At 54.5% G+C, this 18601-nt stretch overlaps 7 protein-coding genes across 7 annotated transcripts; 2 read left to right on the top strand and 5 right to left on the bottom strand.

The window, feature by feature from the left end:
- Positions 1-54: 54 nt before the first annotated feature.
- Positions 55-2169, bottom strand: LY79DRAFT_22131 (uncharacterized protein). The gene is made up of 2 exons (XM_060551606.1): positions 1911-2169; positions 55-1677 (listed from the first exon to the last, which is right to left on the bottom strand). The coding sequence occupies exons 1-2, from the start codon at positions 2142-2144 to the stop codon at positions 157-159; spliced, it is 1755 nt and encodes a 584-aa protein (XP_060421005.1). The 5' UTR covers positions 2145-2169; the 3' UTR covers positions 55-156.
- A 726-nt stretch (positions 2170-2895) lies between these two features.
- LY79DRAFT_533832 (Alpha/Beta hydrolase protein) lies at positions 2896-4701 on the top strand. Its single transcript, XM_060556387.1, has 2 exons — positions 2896-3104; positions 3171-4701. The coding sequence occupies exons 1-2, from the start codon at positions 3044-3046 to the stop codon at positions 4520-4522; spliced, it is 1413 nt and encodes a 470-aa protein (XP_060421004.1). The 5' UTR covers positions 2896-3043; the 3' UTR covers positions 4523-4701.
- LY79DRAFT_533828 (carboxylesterase) lies at positions 4702-6786 on the bottom strand. The gene is made up of 4 exons (XM_060556386.1): positions 6289-6786; positions 5149-6222; positions 5039-5096; positions 4702-4974 (listed from the first exon to the last, which is right to left on the bottom strand). The coding sequence occupies exons 1-4, from the start codon at positions 6595-6597 to the stop codon at positions 4778-4780; spliced, it is 1638 nt and encodes a 545-aa protein (XP_060421003.1). The 5' UTR covers positions 6598-6786; the 3' UTR covers positions 4702-4777.
- A 1403-nt stretch (positions 6787-8189) lies between these two features.
- On the bottom strand, positions 8190-9853 carry LY79DRAFT_21983 (uncharacterized protein). Its single transcript, XM_060551592.1, has one exon. It carries the CDS (start codon positions 9673-9675, stop codon positions 8293-8295), a length of 1383 nt encoding a protein of 460 aa, XP_060421002.1. The 5' UTR covers positions 9676-9853; the 3' UTR covers positions 8190-8292.
- On the top strand, positions 9853-10630 carry LY79DRAFT_21990 (uncharacterized protein). Its single transcript, XM_060551593.1, has one exon. The coding sequence runs from the start codon at positions 10031-10033 to the stop codon at positions 10478-10480; it is 450 nt and encodes a 149-aa protein (XP_060421001.1). The 5' UTR covers positions 9853-10030; the 3' UTR covers positions 10481-10630.
- Positions 10624-14519, bottom strand: LY79DRAFT_533820 (DEAD/DEAH box helicase). The gene is made up of 13 exons (XM_060556385.1): positions 13821-14519; positions 13507-13772; positions 13272-13454; positions 12732-13212; positions 12704-12705; positions 12529-12632; positions 12244-12471; positions 11749-12192; positions 11476-11703; positions 11317-11421; positions 11178-11262; positions 11018-11123; positions 10624-10932 (listed from the first exon to the last, which is right to left on the bottom strand). Exons 1-13 carry the CDS (start codon positions 14317-14319, stop codon positions 10895-10897), a joined length of 2769 nt encoding a protein of 922 aa, XP_060421000.1. The 5' UTR covers positions 14320-14519; the 3' UTR covers positions 10624-10894.
- A 1733-nt stretch (positions 14520-16252) lies between these two features.
- Positions 16253-18477, bottom strand: LY79DRAFT_654910 (uncharacterized protein). The gene is made up of 4 exons (XM_060562658.1): positions 18251-18477; positions 17300-17568; positions 17015-17158; positions 16253-16956 (listed from the first exon to the last, which is right to left on the bottom strand). The coding sequence occupies exons 1-4, from the start codon at positions 18345-18347 to the stop codon at positions 16741-16743; spliced, it is 726 nt and encodes a 241-aa protein (XP_060420999.1). The 5' UTR covers positions 18348-18477; the 3' UTR covers positions 16253-16740.
- Between the last annotated feature and the right edge of the window lie 124 nt (positions 18478-18601).

Genomic DNA, 18601 nt, shown 5'->3' with positions numbered 1-18601 from the left:
GGTGCCATCCCAACGCCTTCGCTGAAAAGAAATAAGAATTTTCAAGAAAAAAAGAAGAAGAAAAAAAACACATGCCTCCCTTTCCCAACCATTAAAAGCCATTTTTTCAAGTATACGACAAAAGACGAGAAGAGGAGAGGGCAAGAGCTCAGGCCCCTATTGCCTCCCCTGGAAATGTTGCATGAACTGGATTGCCTGCTCAATGGGATAGCCAATGAATACCGGACCGGTGAAGACCATCTGCGGTACCCCATTGGAGTCGAACTGCTTGTTCGCGTCCAGCGGCGGGTTGATGAATGTCGGTGGTAGTTGTTGCTGCTGCTGTTGTGGTTGTGGTATTTGAGCAGGTGCGCTCTGAGAAGGCTGCGGCTTGACAGGAGTCGACGGCAGCTCGACGGGGTCCGGATCCGCGTGGACAAAGGTCTGTTCGCCGGTATTTGGTGTCGGTGACGCAAATCCCATTGCAGCCAGTTGGGCGTGGTCAAAAGGGCATTTGCCGCCGGCTTTTGGTGGCGATACGTCGTCGCTCATTCCATTTGACATCAAGTTAGGCGCGTGCGTGGGAGAGAGCGGCTGCACCTCCTCGAGGGCCGTGGCCATCGCAGCCATTTTGGTGTGATCAAAAGGGCATTTGCCAGTCTTGGGTGCCGGTGTCTCCTCGCCCTCCGAGCCTGATGGCATAAAAACCGGGGCTGGTGGTGGCGAGAGAGGGCGCTCTTCGCCACCAAGACCATGAGATTCGTATATTGGAACAGAAATGCCCCATGGTCGACTAGGGGACTCGCCCACTCGGACCTCCTTGAGAGGGCGATCGAAATGGCTCTGCCGAACTTCGTCGGCGTCCATGGGTGTAGGCAGGGACTGCTCGGCATCCTCGGTCTCGGATACAGTGACAGCCTTCGCCCAGTTGTGCACCCTTTCATTCGAGGCTCGGTCAATCTCTTCCTGCTCCCGTTGCGACTCCGGCAACATGGGTTGATGCAGCGCACTAAGCCCCTGAATCATGTTGACCAAGTTGCCGTATTTGGCATCCAACTTCTTGATTTGTACTTCGTTCTTCTGATATCTTCGCACGCAGACCTCATGGCTGCGAGGGAGTTCGTGCTTGTGTGTTTCGACATAGTGTGCAATCTCCTCGGGGGAGTGCTGATCCAAGTAGCGTATCGGACATTTCGCAGGCGAGTCCGTAGCGCCAGGAGCCGGTTGAGATGTGGATTCCTCGAACATGGCGGCACAGATGGGGTCTGCAGAGTGGTGAGGTGTAGGGTCCTGCGACCCTCCCTCCGCATTATGTGCGTCGCCGACGCCGTCACCTTCAGCTTTTGGCGAGGAGAAAGGGCATTCTAAAGACCCCTTCTTTCCCTCGATTGTGAAATCTTGCTCGAGAATGGTCGACATGGAAGTTATGGTGCGAGCTTCGCGGGAAGAAGTTTCTCTGCTAGAATCGCTCGTCTTGCTCGTTTCGCCGATGGACGTGAGTTGCTGGGCCACACGCCGGCCGTCTCGAATGATGAGAGCAATCTGGTTTCTGGTGTCCAGTTTGTTGCGCTTCGGTAGGGGTACAGGATTCGCGTCTTCTAAAGATGGATTTGTGAGTTCGGGCGGGAGCTGTAGCTTTGCCAGGACTTCGGAGATTTCAGGAGCAGCCGGTGCATATCTATCTGCGATGTACTGATACTGTCAAAGTTGTCGAGTCAGCGCGACTTATCACCGAACTCAGCCGAACAAGGAAATTTGGAGTTATGAATTCACAGTCAGAAAGTGGTAAGAGGATCGGTCTTCGCTGCTCGTGTGAGGGGCTCTTGATCTAGAGCTAAGGTTGTTCATCATGTGGGAGGGGGGTTTAGAGACATGTCGCAATCACAGGAGGCTATGCTGACAAACCCTTGCGCGTTTCGTTTCAAACGTACCTGCTCGTGGGCAAACCTGAGCTTGTGCTCTAGGATCGTCTTCCTGTCGGTCAGGATCTGGACTTCATCGGCAAGGGCGTTGAACGATTCGACAAGCGTTTGGGTGAGATGTATGTAATTCATCCCACTACTGGTGTCTTCGCGCTCCGAGCATGTGAGATGCGGCATCAGGTGGCGGGAGGAGGCGGTGTTTGGTGTTTGGGGTGATGGGGAGACTTTCCTTTGCCAGCCCATCTTGCCGCCGGACGCTTCCCCAAGTTGGGACTTTGAAGGTTCTATAGTCCGACCCAGATTTCGCCGAGCCGAGCCCATCGTCGCGCGTGGGGGTTGATGTCATTGGTGGACTTTATCCGTAATCGGCGGCAAGCTTATGTAAGAAGCCTAGAGCGACGGCAACCTCTGAGAAACGAAATACCCAAGTACAAACAAAGACACCAAAGAGGGGTGGAAAAGAGAACAACGAAGCCAACATATATTCTGTTATGTGCGTGCTCCTAATTTCCTGCGCAACGGCTTTCTTCTTGTTCGAGGACCTCAAATATATGCAGTGACACATCAAAATTTAGTTTTCAGATAGAAGGTTTGCCAGGACTACTGTGCGATAGACAGTACACCAGCTTTGTTTCTACCTTTTATGAACTATATGTTTTGCCTCAAACAGGCGCCAGATATCAAATACGGCTTGTGCCATGTAATATGACGACCACGCATAGCCAGGAGTCATGGTGATGGCGGTGATGGTAACGATCGAGAATTTGTCAGCAAAGCGTGATGAAGGCATTGTTCACAAGTCAGAATCATATCTGAAGTTACTAGCAGGAGATATTCTGGAGACAGTGACATGCTTTGGAATGCAAACAAGCTCGAAATACGGCAGTAAGGGGCTAGAAGGAGCCACCACACCGAAATTTAGGAGAGAATGTAGAATGCAGACTTAGGTGAGTTGAAGACAGTGTCTAGACCAAGGGGATGGACACTGTGCACATGGCTCAATTACCCAACTGAGAAGGTGCGACATCTCACTACACTTTATCTTGTGCCATCGCCTGGGCGGGGTCCTCTAATTTGTTGACAATACATCTCACTGCTGGCCATTCAACCAACTCGAACCTTGACCTCCTGCCGTGGCAACCATGGCCTCCAGAGTCATCAGCGCAGCGAAGCTTCTCAGCAAGCGATCACACGTCATTCCAGGTAACATACTCATAAACTTAGCCATAGACTCAACGAAGCTCATAACGGTATTGACATGATGCATAGGTCAATTCTTAGTCTCAGAGCTATTTTTTGAGGTCCCTAAAGACTACAACAACCAGTCGGCGGGTGTTCTTCAGCTGTTCGGCAAAAGCGTCACCAAGCATGAGAGGCCCATCGTCCCTCCCAGCGAGACCGAGAAGACGCAGGCCGAGCAGAAGCCATGGCTAGTATTCTTACAGGGAGGGCCTGGCTTTGGAAATCCCGAGCCTCAGGACAGTCCAGTCACCCGCACAGCCTTGGATCGCGGTTATCAGGTTCTCTTTCTCGACTATCGAGGAGTTGGGCTTAGCTCGCCTGTCTCTGCTGCCACATTGGCTCTCCAAGGCAACGCTCAGAAACAGGCTGATCACCTCAAGCTGCTCCGTCAGGACAACATTGTCAATGACCTAGAAGCTGTCAGAGCATGTCTTACTAGCGAATTTCCGGAGGAGAAGAAGAAGTGGACTCTTTTTGGCCAGTCCTTTGGAGGCTTTGTCTCCCTGACTTACCTTTCCAAATTTCCCCAGGGCCTGCGAGAGGTCTTTCTGACGGGCGGTCTTGCACCCGTTGGCAAGAGGCCCGAGCAAGTATACGAGGCAACTTTCAAGAAGGTCATGGAGCGAAACAAGGCCTACTACGAGAAATATCCCGAGGACATCGAGTCCGTCCTTAAAGTGGCCCGTTTCATACGAGAAAACAAACGGATTGACCTTCCTGGCGGCGGATACATGACCATCCCAAGGCTGCTCACTCTAGGGATCGCCTTTGGTGCTCATGGTGGTCTTGATTCTGTTCACTTGACCATATTCAAGTTAAAAACGGACCTTGATCAGTTTGGCTTTTTTACGCGTGCTTCTCTCGCCGAATTTGAGCAAGCCACGTCCTTTGACAGTAACATCATCTACGCCATTTTACACGAGGCCATCTACACCGAGAAGCCAGGCGTTGCATCCAACTGGGCCGCTTACCGGGTCGGCAAGGCTCTAGAGGAGTTTTCTTGGTTGGAAAAAGAGCCCACGCTCTCCGGAGACGCGGCCGCTCCTCTCTACTTTTCGGGCGAGATGATCTTCCCACTTCACTTCGAGACATATCCAGAACTGATTCAACTGCGCGAAGCTGCCGAAATACTCGCCAAGTTTGATGAGTGGCCCGAGCTATACGACCATGAGCAGTTACGAAAGAACACGGTTCCGGTGTACGCTGCTAGCTACATAGACGACATGTATGTCGACATTTCTTACGCCAGGGAAACCGCGGCCCTCGTAAAAGGTACCAAAGTTTACGAGACGAACCAACTATATCATTCGGCGCTGCGTGGTAGGACGGGGGACGTTATGCGGGAGCTTTTTAGGCTGAGGGACGACCCTATCGATTAGTCTGTACTTCGATTCATTACTCCATAATCACATTATTGACAGATAATACCGGACACAAATTCTCGCCCTCAGCTCCTTTCGTCCCCTTCTTCGCTCGCTCTCACCTCGCTCTGTTGTCTGATTACCTCGACGTTGACGGATAATAGGACTGAAAGAGTCGGGAATGACAAAAGCCATCATGGAGAGATCTGGGTGGTGTCTCAAACTTGTCTTTGTTCTACTTGTTCTACTACGAATTCGATATCCTAAACACCCTCACAGGGGTATCTTCGCCGCTTTCTTCTTCCAAAAGTCGCATCTCCTCCCCAACTGATCCAGTTCAGCAGTCACAAAACCTGCCGCGCCTATCACCCATTCCTTGTTATCTTCGAGAGATGGAACGCCCGCCGCCGCCGAAGGAGATAGCTTGAGAGCGTTGGGGTCGCCGGTCTGGAAGAAGGAAGCAAAAGCGCCTGTAAGCGCCGATGTTAGTGACAAACAGCAATGATGAGCAAGATGAGAGGCAAGACCACTTACCAGCATACCCTTGGTAACGGGCGGGATCCGACTTCTGCACTGCGTTGACCTGGTTCCACTTTACCCTTTGTTAACGGAAGTCTTACACAATATGGTCAGTATAATCTCACCCAAACGGTATCACTGGCATGCCTAGACGGGTCAAGCGAATATTCGCCAAGCCATCCGCCCTTCGGCGCAGCGCCAGCAAACCAAAAGGCCGGGCATGACAAGACGACGTCCCGGTAGATGAGACCTGCTCTCACGTAGGTTTCATTATACGAAATCGTCTCGGCGGTTCCGGACGTGGGGTACAACCTCTTCACGCCTTCGATCTCGCAGTCGCCAAAGCCGGGGAGGAAACCCCTCAACCACTCATCGAATGAGGCCTCGCTGGAGTTGAAGGGCGGCGATCCTACACTCGTTACGTTCTGGAGACCAGCGGGCACAAAGTTCTCGCCCTCGTGCGTATTATGCATTGCGAACGCCAGCTCCATGTTCACCTTGCCGACAGCGGCTGCCAAGGACAACGGCTGCTGCAAGAAGTCCCCGTCAATGACGGGAGACCAGGTGAAGGACGACGTATTTGTCACATGGGAGCCTGAAATGACGAGGCTGGCGTCTCGGATAGTCTGAACGTCGGCCTTCTTTAGACAAGCCAGGCTGTCGGGACCAGCGCATCCTGTGCGAGCGGCGAGCTCGTCATAGAGAGCCTGCGCCTCGGGGCTGTCATAGGCATACGTCTTGGGCCAGAATGGGCTACTCGCCATCGCCTTGCGGAACAGCTTCTGCTTCCCTCCCCTACCGAGGGCTTGAGCCAGGACGCTGCCGCCGCCCGCCGACTGACCCCACACCGTCACGTCGTCCGGGTTGCCGCCAAACTGCTGAATGTACTTCTTAGTCCACCTCAACACGGCCTCTTGGTCCAAAAGGCCCGGGTTTAAGTCCGATTTTGGGTCGGCTGCGACCTCTTTGCCAGGAAGGAGCCCGAAGGCGTTGGTGCGGTAATTGGGGTACACGAACATCATGTCGGAAGAACTTGAGACGTTGAGAATCGGGTACGCCGTGGGCGGGATGTTGAAATAAGCCGAGCCCGCGATAAAACCTCCACCGTAAAAGGTGACGACAACAGGCTTCAGAGGTTCGTCCCTAGTCCAAGGGCGGGAGTAGAGACCGAGGTACAGGCAGTCTTCTGAGCCGTTCACCTACACAAGTAACCATCCCGTCAGCTAATCCCTTGCCACGCAAGCGACTAGTCGGGGGATCATTACCGTCCGCTGAGGGCACATATCAAACGGTTGACTGGAGTCATACATGCCACCCCCTACAGCCGCTGGGGGCTGGGGTCCTCGGAACCGGTTCTCGCCCACGGGCGGCGCGGCGTACGGGATCTTCCTCCAATACGAGATATTGTACTGTTGGGAGTACGCGCCCTGGAAGCTGCCGTAGTCGAGGTGCGCGACGAGATGCGTTGCCTGGTGCTCCTGGCGTGCCTGAACGGCGGCGCCGGATACGCAGCACGTCGCGACAAGCGCGGCGAGCATGGCGGCGGCGAGTGTCCTCGAGGCCATTGGCGGCATATCTGGGCGACTTTTTATCTTCTTCCAGGTAGAGAAGCCTGGGAAAAGCCTATAGGTTCGCACAGTAGCACGGTAGTAATTAAGGCCATCCTCGTGGGCGGCGGCTTCGATCACGCAGGTATATGTAGTCGCCTCCGGCACGCCGGGCTCGCTGGGCACTTCGACCTGCCTGCTTCATTTCTAGGCTGTATTAGCATCCATCTACCCGACTCGCCATCTAGCCCGGGGAAGATAGCAGATGAAAGCTGTCGCCGTCTTGTTCTGTGGGGTAGCTAGCGCCGATGGTGCAGCCCCGGCAAGGGTTCCCCTCTTCCTTTTCCCCATTCCGGCTTGAAGCCGGCCAGGGGTCTGACTCGGTGATTCCGCTCAATGATGGCCCGAGGCGACAGACGACTCCGACTGTGCCATTTCTCCGACCCAGGTCATGCAGTCTGCGCGTTGCTTTTTCATGGAACCAAAGGGGTTCCAGGAAGGGAAAAAAAATGCTTCTTGTAAGTTGCAAGACGACACTAGGCTTCTCTCAAAGGCGGGCATTCTGCTCACGTCACTCACAAGCCCGCCCACCACGGGGAAGAGTCCGATTGTTATAAATCAACCTTGGTCGCAATGGTTTAAACATGCCATATTCGTGAGAGGTCGAAAGGCGTTTCGTTCCTACCTCCAAAGCCATTTGGCTTGTTGGTCGAAAAAAGCTGTACTCCGGGTAAGACAGCAGATCCAAATGGTGTTCTGGGAGAGAGTGTGCTCACAGAAGAGCAACACGCGAAGATATGAGCAAGTGGCAACCGAGAGAAAGAGACTTATTAGATTACATGTTTGACCATGGGCGTCAACGTTGGCGTGAGGCCTAGCAAGTGTCATGCTGTCATTCTCTTGGCTGTTGTTGTTGTTATTGTTTTGGGAGTGTACGTCTCAGAATAGAGGAGCAGTGATCGCTTGTCATGGTGGACCAGTTGTGCGGCATTACGAGGAGCCGCGTTGACTCCGTACCTCCGTCTCTGTTGTGCATAGCTCACGATTTCAAACTGGGCAATCGTTGTGGATGCGGCCTGTCTGCCTGCGTATGAGAATCCATGAGGTTTTGCTCACGCGCTGAATATAGCCCATCGGCTCCCTCGGGGTTGCCATCTCTCTCCGGTATGCCGTAGAATAGTGCAACGACTGCGTGACAAGCTTCAATCCAACGTGGTCCTCCTCTACGACAGCCATTGCTCAACAAACCCAACAAACATGTAAACCCCCTTATCACATCGCCTCGGCACGCACCGCTCACGCAGGTTTAGCAGCACCAAAATGGGTTGCCACCACCGAATATGTGCTCGGGTCGGAAGCCGACATGGGTTGGTTCGACTGGACAAACGGGAAAGCCCGTCTTTTATTATTTTGGCCCAGCTGAAAATTGAAACTAGTGCTCTGTGGTTTTCCTTCGACAAACCGACAAGGGCTTCGTCCCCACAGGATAGATGATCTCAAGGAGAGCAGTTCCATCAGACTAGAGTTTCGCCTTGACCGCCCTGACACCAACCATATGGTTTCCCCCTTTGTCAGCCCACCTCCAAATCATGTACAAGAAAGATTATGGTCACGATGACGGTATTCTTTGCCCCAGTGTTACCGACGCTGCGCACCTTTCCGTCAGAAAACGACAGCGTCAAAACCCGCCGGATGAGGGACGACAATCTCCATCACGAGAACTCAAGCACCAAAGGGGGCTGGATGCCAATGTGGCTGCGGCGGAGGGGGCGGGGGCGGCCGCATGTGAGGGTGCATAGCAGGACCAACCGGCCAGATGGGCATGGCATGGGAATGCATCGCCCGCTCCATCGATGGCAGCGCTCTACTGCCCAGATCCTCCTCCCTCCGGATTGCCGTCTCGCGAAGCATCAGAGCTGCCACCTCCGGATGTCCAATCAAGAACTCAGATGTGTGCTGCGGTGCCCGCTGCCACAGCAGCGGCTGTAAAAAGCCAATACGCGCAAAAACCATTCTTAACAACGGATCAGACTCGGGCACTGTGGCATACAGCTTCGAACATAGCTGGAGAACCGCCGACTGCGCCGCGTCGGAACCGGCCGACTCGAGCATGTCGACGCAGTGGCGCTGGATGGCAGCCTTGAAGTCGTCCATGAGGTATTTGTTCGCACACGCATACACGGAAATGCTGAGGTCGTAGATGGCGAGCCACGTGCGCATGTCCTCGCCACGTATGCGGTCGCCGTCCATAAAGTCGGCGTTGGCCGGGGTCGACCCTGGAGGTGTGAGGATGGGCTGCCGACTGCGGCGTCGGTGAGGCGGCGGCGGCGGCATCGCCGCCGGCCTTAATGGGGGTATCGGGGTGACCATGTGCGGCGGGAGGTAGCCTGGTGTCGGCCTCGCGCGACTGACGCCACAGTTCCAACATGGCGGCCCGGTGCTGGTGGTGATGCAGCGCGGGCATCTGCAATCAGGGCGGTGTGTGCCCGGGTGTTTTCGGTTCATACGTTCCCATTGCCGCTCTCGCCGCCGTTGTCGTCGCTGCGCCCGTACCCGACTCCTGGCGCTCGCATCACTGGCCTCCGAGGAGGACATCTCCGACTCTGAATCGCTCCGGTGGCCGGGATCTTGTGCTTTCCCCCGGTGCGGCTCCTTGGTATCCAGCGCGGATGCGGCGGGCCTGATGGGGACGAAGCTTCTCTGGTACAAGAAGGCAATGAGGAAGTGAAATATGGCAGGATCCTCCTCCGGAAATTCCATCAACTGCGCTTCTGCTTCTCTGAAGTCCCCACAGAGAGCTTTCCGAAAGTAATCGGTCGTGAGCAAGACGTCTCTATGCACGTAGAAAACTTCTTGACCAGGCGCCCGGCCAACTCGCAAGGGTATGATGGCTGAGTTGTATCGACCATCGGCCGAGCTTAGCCACAGGTCCTCGCTGGGGCTGAGATCGTCTTTTCGCTTCGTTTCTTCGTACGTTTGATCGATGACGACGACGCCAGGAGAGCTGGTGGGGCCCGATCGCATCACATCGCCCAGAGTCCGAGATGCGCCATCAACGCTGTCACCGGCCCTCCCCTCAATGTGACCGCGACCGTCAACAGACATTCTGACCTTGGCGTGGATGCGTTTGGTCAACCGATTTTCGAATGATGTACGCCCGTTTTGAGCGTCACAGTAGAACGCGACAGACTGCTGCAGCTGGCCAGGTATGAGCCGAGTAAGCCGTGTGAGAATACAGCGAGAGAGGGCCAGAGGGACGGAAGGGCTCCTCCTCCGAGATGGGAGAGAGAAACGACGGCTTCATATAGGCTAGACTCGCGCCAGACCGAGGTCAGGCAGCCACGCCCCGAGCTATACGCAAATAGTCGAACAAGACGGATGAGGGTGGGTAGCTAGCTCGGTGGGCGGTGGCTGTCAGACCTTTGCTAGCCGCGCCCAGAAGGGCTCGCGACCACCAACCATGGCGAGGCGGATCTCGGTCACTAGGAGCCGGCCGGTCAAAGCCACTTTGGGACATGGTAGAATTCATTTATTTTCCCGCTTCCCGGCTGTGCCACTCCTGCATGAACCATTGCGCCGTCGCATGGGAATCGGCTGCATGTGGGGTGTCACCCAGAGTTCGCGTCGAGTCGTCATTCCCGCTGGGTCACGATCCTATTCCGTAGCGAACAGTCCCGGGATTGCTAGCCGCCTCGGTCTGCGTTCTTTACCCCTCTCATCCGAGAGCGCGTGCGCCTGTGTGAGTAAAGATGCGGTGTGTGGGTGGTATGGCTGGACGTATGCGCATCTCCGGAACGGGACGTACGAAATCGCTGCACCGCTCGGCGGGTGCCATGTGACGAGCCTGCGTTGCTTTTGGATGTCTTGCGCCGTTGCACCTCTTTCGTGTTGGTGGCATTCGAGGTGTTGACGTCCGGTTTCGTACCAAAGTCGCGGCTAGTTGGGCCACTGAGAAGCGATAGCAGCCCGTAGTGGCGGTGGGTGCCGGTGCTTCATCACACGCACGCAGCTTTTCCCGCCAAATGCGCTCTGCGGGTGTGGGTATGTAGTGAAGGGGGGGGGGGGGGGGGTTACCTCGTCCGACGCAATGCAGGTTGGACGTCTTCGTCACCAATTATTGACGGATGTAAGGCGGTATGCATGCGCATCTGCTGCGGGAAGTGATGGGAAACAGCCTATGAGCAGCATAGCCAACTGCCCGGGTACGATAGGTATATGTACTATGTACCAACTTTGCAACGGCAGCCGTGCAGCCAACCCCACGCGCGACGGCGGCGGTGTCGTTGGCCGCTCCAGCCGCCACCAGCGAATCCCGGCATGCTGGTCATTCTTCCTCGTAGACCTCCTGTTGCATCTGTATCTCTGTTGGCCGTCGTCAGCTGCTGTGCTAGGTGCATCCATCCTCATTTCACCGCCGGCGCCAACATGTTTTTTCGGTCAGACTTACGCCACAGTCGGTTGGCCGAGTCTGAGATGACCCTAGCCTTGGCCCTGAGTTTCTCCTCGTATTTCTCGCTTTCCTGCCCCTTGATGCGTAGTTTACTCGGTTGGGCCTGTCAAACCATGAGTTGCATTGCATGACGGGCTCGCGCGTCTAGTCTGCTTACCTGCATGAGAACCGGGAGAAGCTCGCTGGGGTCTGCATTTGCGATGGCCGCGACGCTGCGGAAGCCATTCTCCCAGAAAACTCTCCTGTTCCACCAAAGTTAGACACAGTTCCAACGCCGCCTCGGTCACGCAACTTACGCCGTCCTGCTCTTCACAAACGTAATCTGTGCCAAAGCCAGCAGGTCCGATTTGGCGCCTGCCCTCAGCCTGTCCGAAAAGTGATCCAGTGCGGCAGCCATGATTCTGCAATCGGGAATTAGTTGTTTGCTATGCCGAAACGAAATTGGCTCAACTTACCCCCAGCCCATATGCTCGCAGAACTTGATCATCCCAGCCGCAAAACCGTGGCAGGTCTGCGAGAGAGTTTGGACAGCGCCACGGGGCACGTCGTACTTACGCGCAACAGCCTGAATAGGCATCTCGTTGCACAGGTCTCGTAACTGAAAAGCCATGTAGAACCGACGGTACACACGAACCGTCTCCTTTTCTTCGGCGGTCGTTTCCTTCAGCGTGCTACCCTGCGCCCTGGACACGGTTAGCAACGTCGGAACGAAAGGCAAGGGTGCTTACAGCTTGTTGATCATAGCACGTTTGAGCCCGAGAAACCCCAGAACTCGGTGGCCGCTGTCGTCGAGGTTCTCCATTTCGTTCCGGAACACCTGCCAATTGACGTTGGTGCCGAAGTCCTGGACAGGAGTAAAGGTGTAGAGAATGTGCATCTCTCCGTCCATGACGAATGCTTGGAGTGCCCTTTCCAATTCCTTGTGGATAAACACTCCATCGTCGGGATCTAGAGCAGCGGCTACAATTGCCTTGCCTAGCGTTGTTGGCTGATAATTTCCGCAGACATCTGTTACCACAAAGTCCATCTTCTGCAGGTTTTGAAGGCTCGCCTCGACGCAGTCCTGGAGAGCCTCGAAAGAGCTGGAGTGGCTCAGTAGCGTCTTACGGATGTACTCATCAAGACCGCCTCTACTGGTTGCTAACCGCACGGCGATAACTTCTAGCAGAGCCCTGATATTGGTCAGTGTAAGAGCATGGAACAGTGAGCATCGTCTCTCTGACCTCTGAATACGCTGCTTGTCTGTCGTTAGACCGCTTGTGATATGCGGTATTTCGGCATGCATCAGGTCGACTACCTTCTCAAGGTCGTCCTTTCGGCAGCACAGGTAGGTCTCTCCGACTTCGTCCTTCCCCTTTCGGCCGGCTCGTCCACGCATCTGCCGAAGCATCGAGGGCCCGACGAAATCTCGGCCCATGCGGGCGTTATGGAGAATGACTCTCCGTGCCGGCCTGAACATGGTTAGCGGAGCCGATTTTACAAGTTCGAGAGGGGGGCGCAAAACATACAAGTTGATGCCGGCTGCCAGGCTACACGTGGCTATGCACACTTTGATGACTCCGGTGTCATATGCACTGGCAATTAAATCCCGCTCTTCAATTGTTAGGCCCGCCTGCAATGGTTAGCAGCTGACGTAACGTGATGTATTGGCGGGAACTGACGTCTAGTGAGCTGTTAGTCGGGGTATCAATATTCGCTCGAGAAAACCTACGATGAAAAGCGACACCCATCGGCACTGTCTCCTCGAGTACAGGATCAAGCCCCGTCCCGAGGCTACGTAGCTCGGCAAGTAAATCAATTCGTTTTTCAACCAGGGTGGGGTCGAGCTCGTTTTGCATCGGCATCACTCTGGCTATCCATCGAGCATCGGATTCACAGCCATAGCGACTGCTGGCGAATACTAGCGCTCCATATCCCGCTCTGGCCGTCTCGCTGGCGAGTGACACAACCGCGTTCAGTACCGGGTCTTGAAACTCTCTGTGGCTGGATGGCTCAACCCGTCTTATCGCTCTGGAAGTCAGAAGTTCTGGCTGTGTTCCTGTTTTCAAGTGATTGGCCGTCTTGAGCAGCTCGCTCATCGTGGCGGCCGGATAGACGTTTCCTTCATACACGAGATGCTCTTCGATCGGCACTGGGCGATAGCGCGTCTCATACGAATGAGCACCAAGCCAGTTAGCCAGGATATTGATGTTCTACGAGCCATCGTCAGCGAAAGAACCTTGCGGAACTTTACAGACGGGCCGCCACTCACAGACATTGTAGCACTCATGCCGATGATTTGGATCGGCTGAGGCAAGGTAAGCAATTTGGTCCCAATTAATTCCATAAGATATCCGCGGTGATCATCATCGATCATGTGTAGTTCGTCCAAGACGACCGCCTTCAAGTGGTTGATTGAACAATCATCGATCGCCGTGTTGATGAGCGCATTGGCCTGAGATGCTCGCAATCAGCAGGGTCAGGATTATGGGTTGTGATGCACATACCTTCTCGATAGTACAGACCCCAATATCGAAATCAGACCAAGTGGGTTTAATCTTGCTTCCCCCAAAGAAGCCGATGACCCTGATGGAGTCTTCGTCGGCCCGGCGTCTCCAGATGCGTTTCTCATCCTCAATTTCACACTTTGGCTTTGGCACGTCTTGAACGACATTCCGCAGCCAACGGACCTTTTCTTGTACAAGTGCAACATAAGGCAACACGAGGAGGGCTCTGGCATCTCTGTCTTCGAGCACCCTCTTCAACATCAATACTGGTATCCAGTTAGTATGGCATCGTAACAAGGGAGAGGCCAACTCGCCATCAGCCACCAAAGACTTCCCGCCTCCAGTTGGCGCACTATAGACGAGATTTCTCTCTCCAGAAAGAAGCCCTGGGCCGCGTAGGCAGGCCTTTTGCCACGGGTACATGATTTTGATACCAAGGCTGTGGAAGTTTCGCACCAACGGCCGAGGAAGTCCGTAGAAGGGATGGGCGAGGGCAAGCAATGGGTCTGAAGGCAAAGAAGGCGTTGAAGGGAAGCTCCGTCGCTGAGTGTATTCAGACGGGCCCTGGGTAACAACATCCAGAGAGATTATCGGGCTTGCTATGAGTTTTGGAGGGCCCGGGGGCAAACTTGAAGCTCGCTGTACATGTGCTGTATGGCTCGGCAGTGTTGTTGGCCTCGGCGCAGTGGGATGTTCGGACTCAGAGCGAGGCCTTTTGTGTCCAGCAACGGTGGAGACGGTTTGGTATGTTCGGCTTTGCTCGTGAGCGGCCTCAACGGAGGTCTTGTGCCATATGCCGTTATGGGAAGCCATGATGAAGTGGAGAGATTGGTAAAGGCCAAAGTGCAATGCATGGAAGACGGGAAAACACAAGCTGCCACGGGTCCGAGCTGCAATATAAAGATTGGATCACACCACTGAGTCTCGGGCGTTGAGCGATAACTAGGTAGAATTGGACTGTACCGACAGGTAACTATTCCCATCTGGTGGTGCAACACTGATTGGTAGAAAACGGGCAAGCGCGTCTCCATAGAACGTGTGAAGGCAGCAGCAGGGATGACCCACCTTGTCCAGGTCACGCGAAATCAGGTGCAGAGAGCAAAGAGAGCTTACCTCAGCGAGCACCTCCCGGGGTAACAATCAGTTGGTAAGGGCAGGGTACGTACCCTACCTAGGGGACTTGGAGAAGTTGGAATGGAAAGTGGAAACACAGCGTCTGGACTCGGCCGGGCTGACCGGAGCGTGCGGTCGGTACGTACTCTTCACTGGCAAGATCGGCCCCACTCCAGACCGAGCCATGCTTCATACATCACGACACACGGTCTATGTGGAGTTCGCCCGCTGCTCACAATTGTTTCCCTATTTTGAATATAGACTGGACGTGCCACTGACGGCAGTCGCTGTTACAAAATCCCGGGGGACTGCGGCCTATCGGACTTGAGTCGAAATAGACTGGGTCGACGAATGCTAAGGCTGCCTGCCACACGTTGGATTTTGGGGGGGGCAAGGGGATGAGGGAAGGGATGGGTCCCGCTTGACACGGGGGGGGGGGGTTGTCTGAGCTGTGATTAGAGTCCGGACACGATGCGATGGAGGACGGAGGGAAAAAGCCGAGTCCTACCGCGAAGGCAAACCGAGCAGAGAAAACGAACACTGTCAGAAAGGCAAAAAGAAGGACAGAAGAAGTACAGCAGGTAGGCAGTGGTTACTGGGGTCGCCACCATTTGTGTGCAGCGCCAGACACGTAGCCAACCTCGACAATCAGGAACCCGAACCGCACCAAAAAGCCCAACTCGTGAGAAGGGTGATCCATGTTCCAGTGCCAGCAGGAACAACTCTCCAAAGGGTACGCATCGATGCGGTGTCTCCCCGGGGCCAAGGCTACTACTAAGTGAGGCACAAGACCCTGTCCCTGGACAGGGATCATCATCTGGCCCCATCCATTCGTCAACGCTCCTCATTAGCCCCGTCGTGGCCTGCTACCAGCGACTACCACCCATCTTTTGCTCAAAGACGACGATGGACAGCGATAATTGTGTGCCGTTTGACGACCCAGCTGGCCGCTATTGGAGAATCTTACCGTCACACGTATTGGCTTCGGAGCCTGCATGAGTACCTATTGATGGAGGGCGCTGTTCGCAGAGAAGGTAGTCTTTCTTCTCTCGGGTGGCGTGCAGCTAGCTGCAGGCGCCGGGGAGGCGCGCACGATGCCCTCGATTCGGTCGATTCATCAAACCCGTAGTATCAGGCATCTCTCGCCCAGCGGGCAATCCCTTATGGTTATCAGAAGCTGCGCCGGCCCAGAGGGAGATTCGGGGAGCGAAAGGCAGAAATACACAACGCGTAGTCTCCCCCTTATTGCTAGCACAGGCCTATTTTGTCGAGTCCAAGCAACTGGCTTGTCCGTACATGGGCGTCGATGACTCGGCGCAGGGTCCGATGGTTAAAGTGGAGGGACGGTCGCGTTCTGTTTCTGCGTACAAAACCTTGGCCTCGATAGCCATCAAAATATCGCTCTCTCACCGGGTCCATCTTCCCCCCGCTGAAACGGAACGGGGTTCATGATAGTGCATGATCTTGTGGCCGGTGAATTTTGAGAGCGATTGAAAATGGCCGGGAATGCACTGCACTGTTCATCGGCTAGTGGTCTGCCCCTTGCACCCTGCGGCATGTGGTGCCTCTTTTTTTTTTTTTTTTTTTTGCGCTTGTGCCGGATCAACCGACAAATTCGGTCAACCTCATCTGTCTCTTCTGACGTTCCCCGTCTCTGCTGAAGCCAAATCTTGGCCGCCACTGCGGGATTTGTCCAACGGCGAGGCAGCTCGATCGTGGCTATCGCTATCACGAAGGGGATGTACTTAAAGTCAAGTCTTAAATATTACAACATATCTCGGTTCACCACTCGCCTTTCCCCTTGTCGTTGTTGCCATTCTTCGAGTAGTAAGTTGACGCTTGTGCATGGCAATGAAATGAAAGTTGTCCGCCATGGTTTATTGGCTAGCGCTAATTCCATCCGTGGATGGACAGTTGTCATTATTGGTAACTGAACAAGGCAGTTCAGGGTGAGATAGACAGCGTGCGGCAGCAAGTAGGGCCTCCTTTCGTCTATATTGCTAGGGAGAGCAATCGAGCGTAATCGATGAACGATACGTGCGAAACCTAGCTCGTTTGTCCTTGGGCTGAGTTCGTAAACTACAAGCCAGGCTGTAATTGCCCAGCTCGCTCTTGACTTCATTAGTCATCATGCCTGCCGAGGTGGGCCACAGTCTTCGTTGCGCGGGAATGACCAGAGTTACGTTGACAGCGACTGTGGGAAGATGCTACCAAATTTTCGTGCTCGAGTACTTGCGCGCTTCCAGGTTCCCGCCCTGAAGAAGACGATCCAGACTTGGAGAGGGGGAAAGCAAGATCAAAGCTCCGAGCCAGCCCATCTTCATCGTCAGGGGACGTCTGATTTGCGTACACTAGTGCTGCAGCGCTCCTATCATGGCAGAAGGACGGTACGTACCCGTTTGGTTGTCTGCCAGTGTTCCTTGCGGCTCCACCCCGGCGTCGAAGAAGGGAACTTGAGAAGTACCTTGGCTTTCTCACGGACTTCAGCGTGTTGCCCCTGTACCGGGAAGTACTGGGTAGGGTAGACATGTGGTTTGAACTTTGAAACACACAGTGGTATTGTTTGCGCTGAAGTGTCTTCAAACCGGACGGTCGTCAGAAACGTCAAGAACGAATTGCAGGCGCTAGGGAAACGAACCCTAGTATTACAAGGGCGGGGGCGAGGGCGCCTCGATCTCACCTGTACACTTGAGGTACGGGGTGGTGCGCGCCGTGCCTCGGACCAGCTAGATGGACGACGGTCGGCATCTGACTGTGGATGCACCTGCTCAATGCACTGCCATCCAACCAACCGCTTCATCCTGGGCTGCCCAAGGTGATGGACAATGAAAGCAAAAAAGGACGCCGTATGGGGAGACACGTAGGTAGTCGGTGCGGTGTCAAAGTTTTGCACCGTTTCCTTGCCGTCGCAGTAGAAAATGAATGCCGTGTCCTTGTAGATAGAGCATCCTACCACGGATGAGGTAAGCGCACGATATGTACGTCGATACAAAGCTTGCTGACGGCGGCGATGGATCGACCCGACCGGTCCTTTATTTGCGAGGCGTTGTAGCGACTCATTCGCCTCTCCGACGCCGAAACGTTCTTGGGATGGGGGAGGGAGCGCAGCGGCAGTGACATTGTCAACGGCGATGATGGCCAGACGTAGCAAATGAAATTGCACCACAGGATGGTAAGCCACTTTGCAGGTTCAATCTTTCAAGAGGTGGTAGCCTAGCCAACTCCTCAGGCAATAGGCGCGAGGTGAAAACTTTGCCAAGAGGTGATGTTCATATTGAGAGAGGGGGCACCGGGGGCAAAAACATAAGAAAAAGGGAAAAGGTATGATGAATACTCGATACCAAGCGAACATACAACGTGGTGCAGTAATAACGTCCGGAAATGGCCCCCATGTCGTGTATATAACGTTGGCAGGCCATGTGTGCACATCAACACACACACACACACACACGCGCGCGCGCGCGCGCGCGCGCACCTCTTGTAAGAAATGCAAATAGGGGGAAACGTGCAATGACGCAGTGCCGTGGATACAGACAAATGAGTAAGAAATATATTTTCAAAGTGAATGCGGAAAGAAAACCAACCGGATGAGGTTCGATGACACCGACATGGAGCATTTGTTCCGACGCACCTCCAACCACGGTGTGTCCTGCCAGAGCCGGGGCACATGATGAAGAGACGAGATATTGTAGATCAAAGGCAGTAAAACGGCGGAGACAGGCGTACATGGTATTTCAGTTTTGGAGGGACGGCAATAGCCCGCCAGAAACCATAGGCAGGGAAAGGGCTGAGTGAACTAGTCAAAAAGGGCGCAACGGCAAAGGAAAGAAGTGCTGTTGTTGATATTGGGGTGGGCGGCCAAGAGTAGCTAGGTAACCCAGGAGGTGGGATTCATATGGGACCGACACACATGGGTGATGACGGGGGTGTGGACGACATGTCGTGGGCAGATCCCTACGCGGTAGGGAGCCCTTCGTTTCCA

This window comes from Colletotrichum navitas (genome assembly GCF_030913465.1).
Source record: "Colletotrichum navitas strain CBS 125086 chromosome Unknown LY79scaffold_1, whole genome shotgun sequence".
Lineage (NCBI taxonomy): Eukaryota > Fungi > Ascomycota > Sordariomycetes > Glomerellales > Glomerellaceae > Colletotrichum > Colletotrichum navitas.
Note: the sequence above shows the minus strand (reverse complement) of the source record. Positions and strands in the feature narration are given on the sequence as shown.

Excerpts from the sequence above, each read along its gene's own strand:
- LY79DRAFT_654910 (XM_060562658.1), bottom strand. The coding sequence starts at position 18,347 with ATGTACGCCTGTCTCCGCCGTTTTACTGCCTTTGATCTACAATATCTC. Across the intron at positions 17,569-18,250 it reads AGGACACACCGTGGTTGGAG|GATGCTCTATCTACAAGGAC; the intron begins GTGCGTCGGAAC and ends CATCCGTGGTAG. Across the intron at positions 16,957-17,014 it reads ACTGGCAGACAACCAAACGG|ACGTCCCCTGACGATGAAGA; the intron begins GTACGTACCGTC and ends TACGCAAATCAG.
- LY79DRAFT_21983 (XM_060551592.1), bottom strand. The coding sequence starts at position 9,675 with ATGTCTGTTGACGGTCGCGGTCACATTGAGGGGAGGGCCGGTGACAGC.
- LY79DRAFT_533820 (XM_060556385.1), bottom strand. The coding sequence starts at position 14,319 with ATGGCTTCCCATAACGGCATATGGCACAAGACCTCCGTTGAGGCCGCT. Across the intron at positions 12,193-12,243 it reads GACAAGCAGCGTATTCAGAG|GGCTCTGCTAGAAGTTATCG; the intron begins GTCAGAGAGACG and ends GACCAATATCAG. Across the intron at positions 11,422-11,475 it reads TGCGAGCATATGGGCTGGGG|AATCATGGCTGCCGCACTGG; the intron begins GTAAGTTGAGCC and ends TCCCGATTGCAG.
- LY79DRAFT_533832 (XM_060556387.1), top strand. The coding sequence starts at position 3,044 with ATGGCCTCCAGAGTCATCAGCGCAGCGAAGCTTCTCAGCAAGCGATCA. Across the intron at positions 3,105-3,170 it reads GCGATCACACGTCATTCCAG|GTCAATTCTTAGTCTCAGAG; the intron begins GTAACATACTCA and ends CATGATGCATAG.
- LY79DRAFT_21990 (XM_060551593.1), top strand. The coding sequence starts at position 10,031 with ATGGCGAGGCGGATCTCGGTCACTAGGAGCCGGCCGGTCAAAGCCACT.
- LY79DRAFT_22131 (XM_060551606.1), bottom strand. The coding sequence starts at position 2,144 with ATGGGCTGGCAAAGGAAAGTCTCCCCATCACCCCAAACACCAAACACC. Across the intron at positions 1,678-1,910 it reads TCAGGTTTGCCCACGAGCAG|TATCAGTACATCGCAGATAG; the intron begins GTACGTTTGAAA and ends CAACTTTGACAG.
- LY79DRAFT_533828 (XM_060556386.1), bottom strand. The coding sequence starts at position 6,597 with ATGCCGCCAATGGCCTCGAGGACACTCGCCGCCGCCATGCTCGCCGCG. Across the intron at positions 5,097-5,148 it reads ATGCCAGTGATACCGTTTGG|TGGAACCAGGTCAACGCAGT; the intron begins GTGAGATTATAC and ends CAAAGGGTAAAG. Across the intron at positions 4,975-5,038 it reads CCGTTACCAAGGGTATGCTG|GCGCTTTTGCTTCCTTCTTC; the intron begins GTAAGTGGTCTT and ends CGGCGCTTACAG.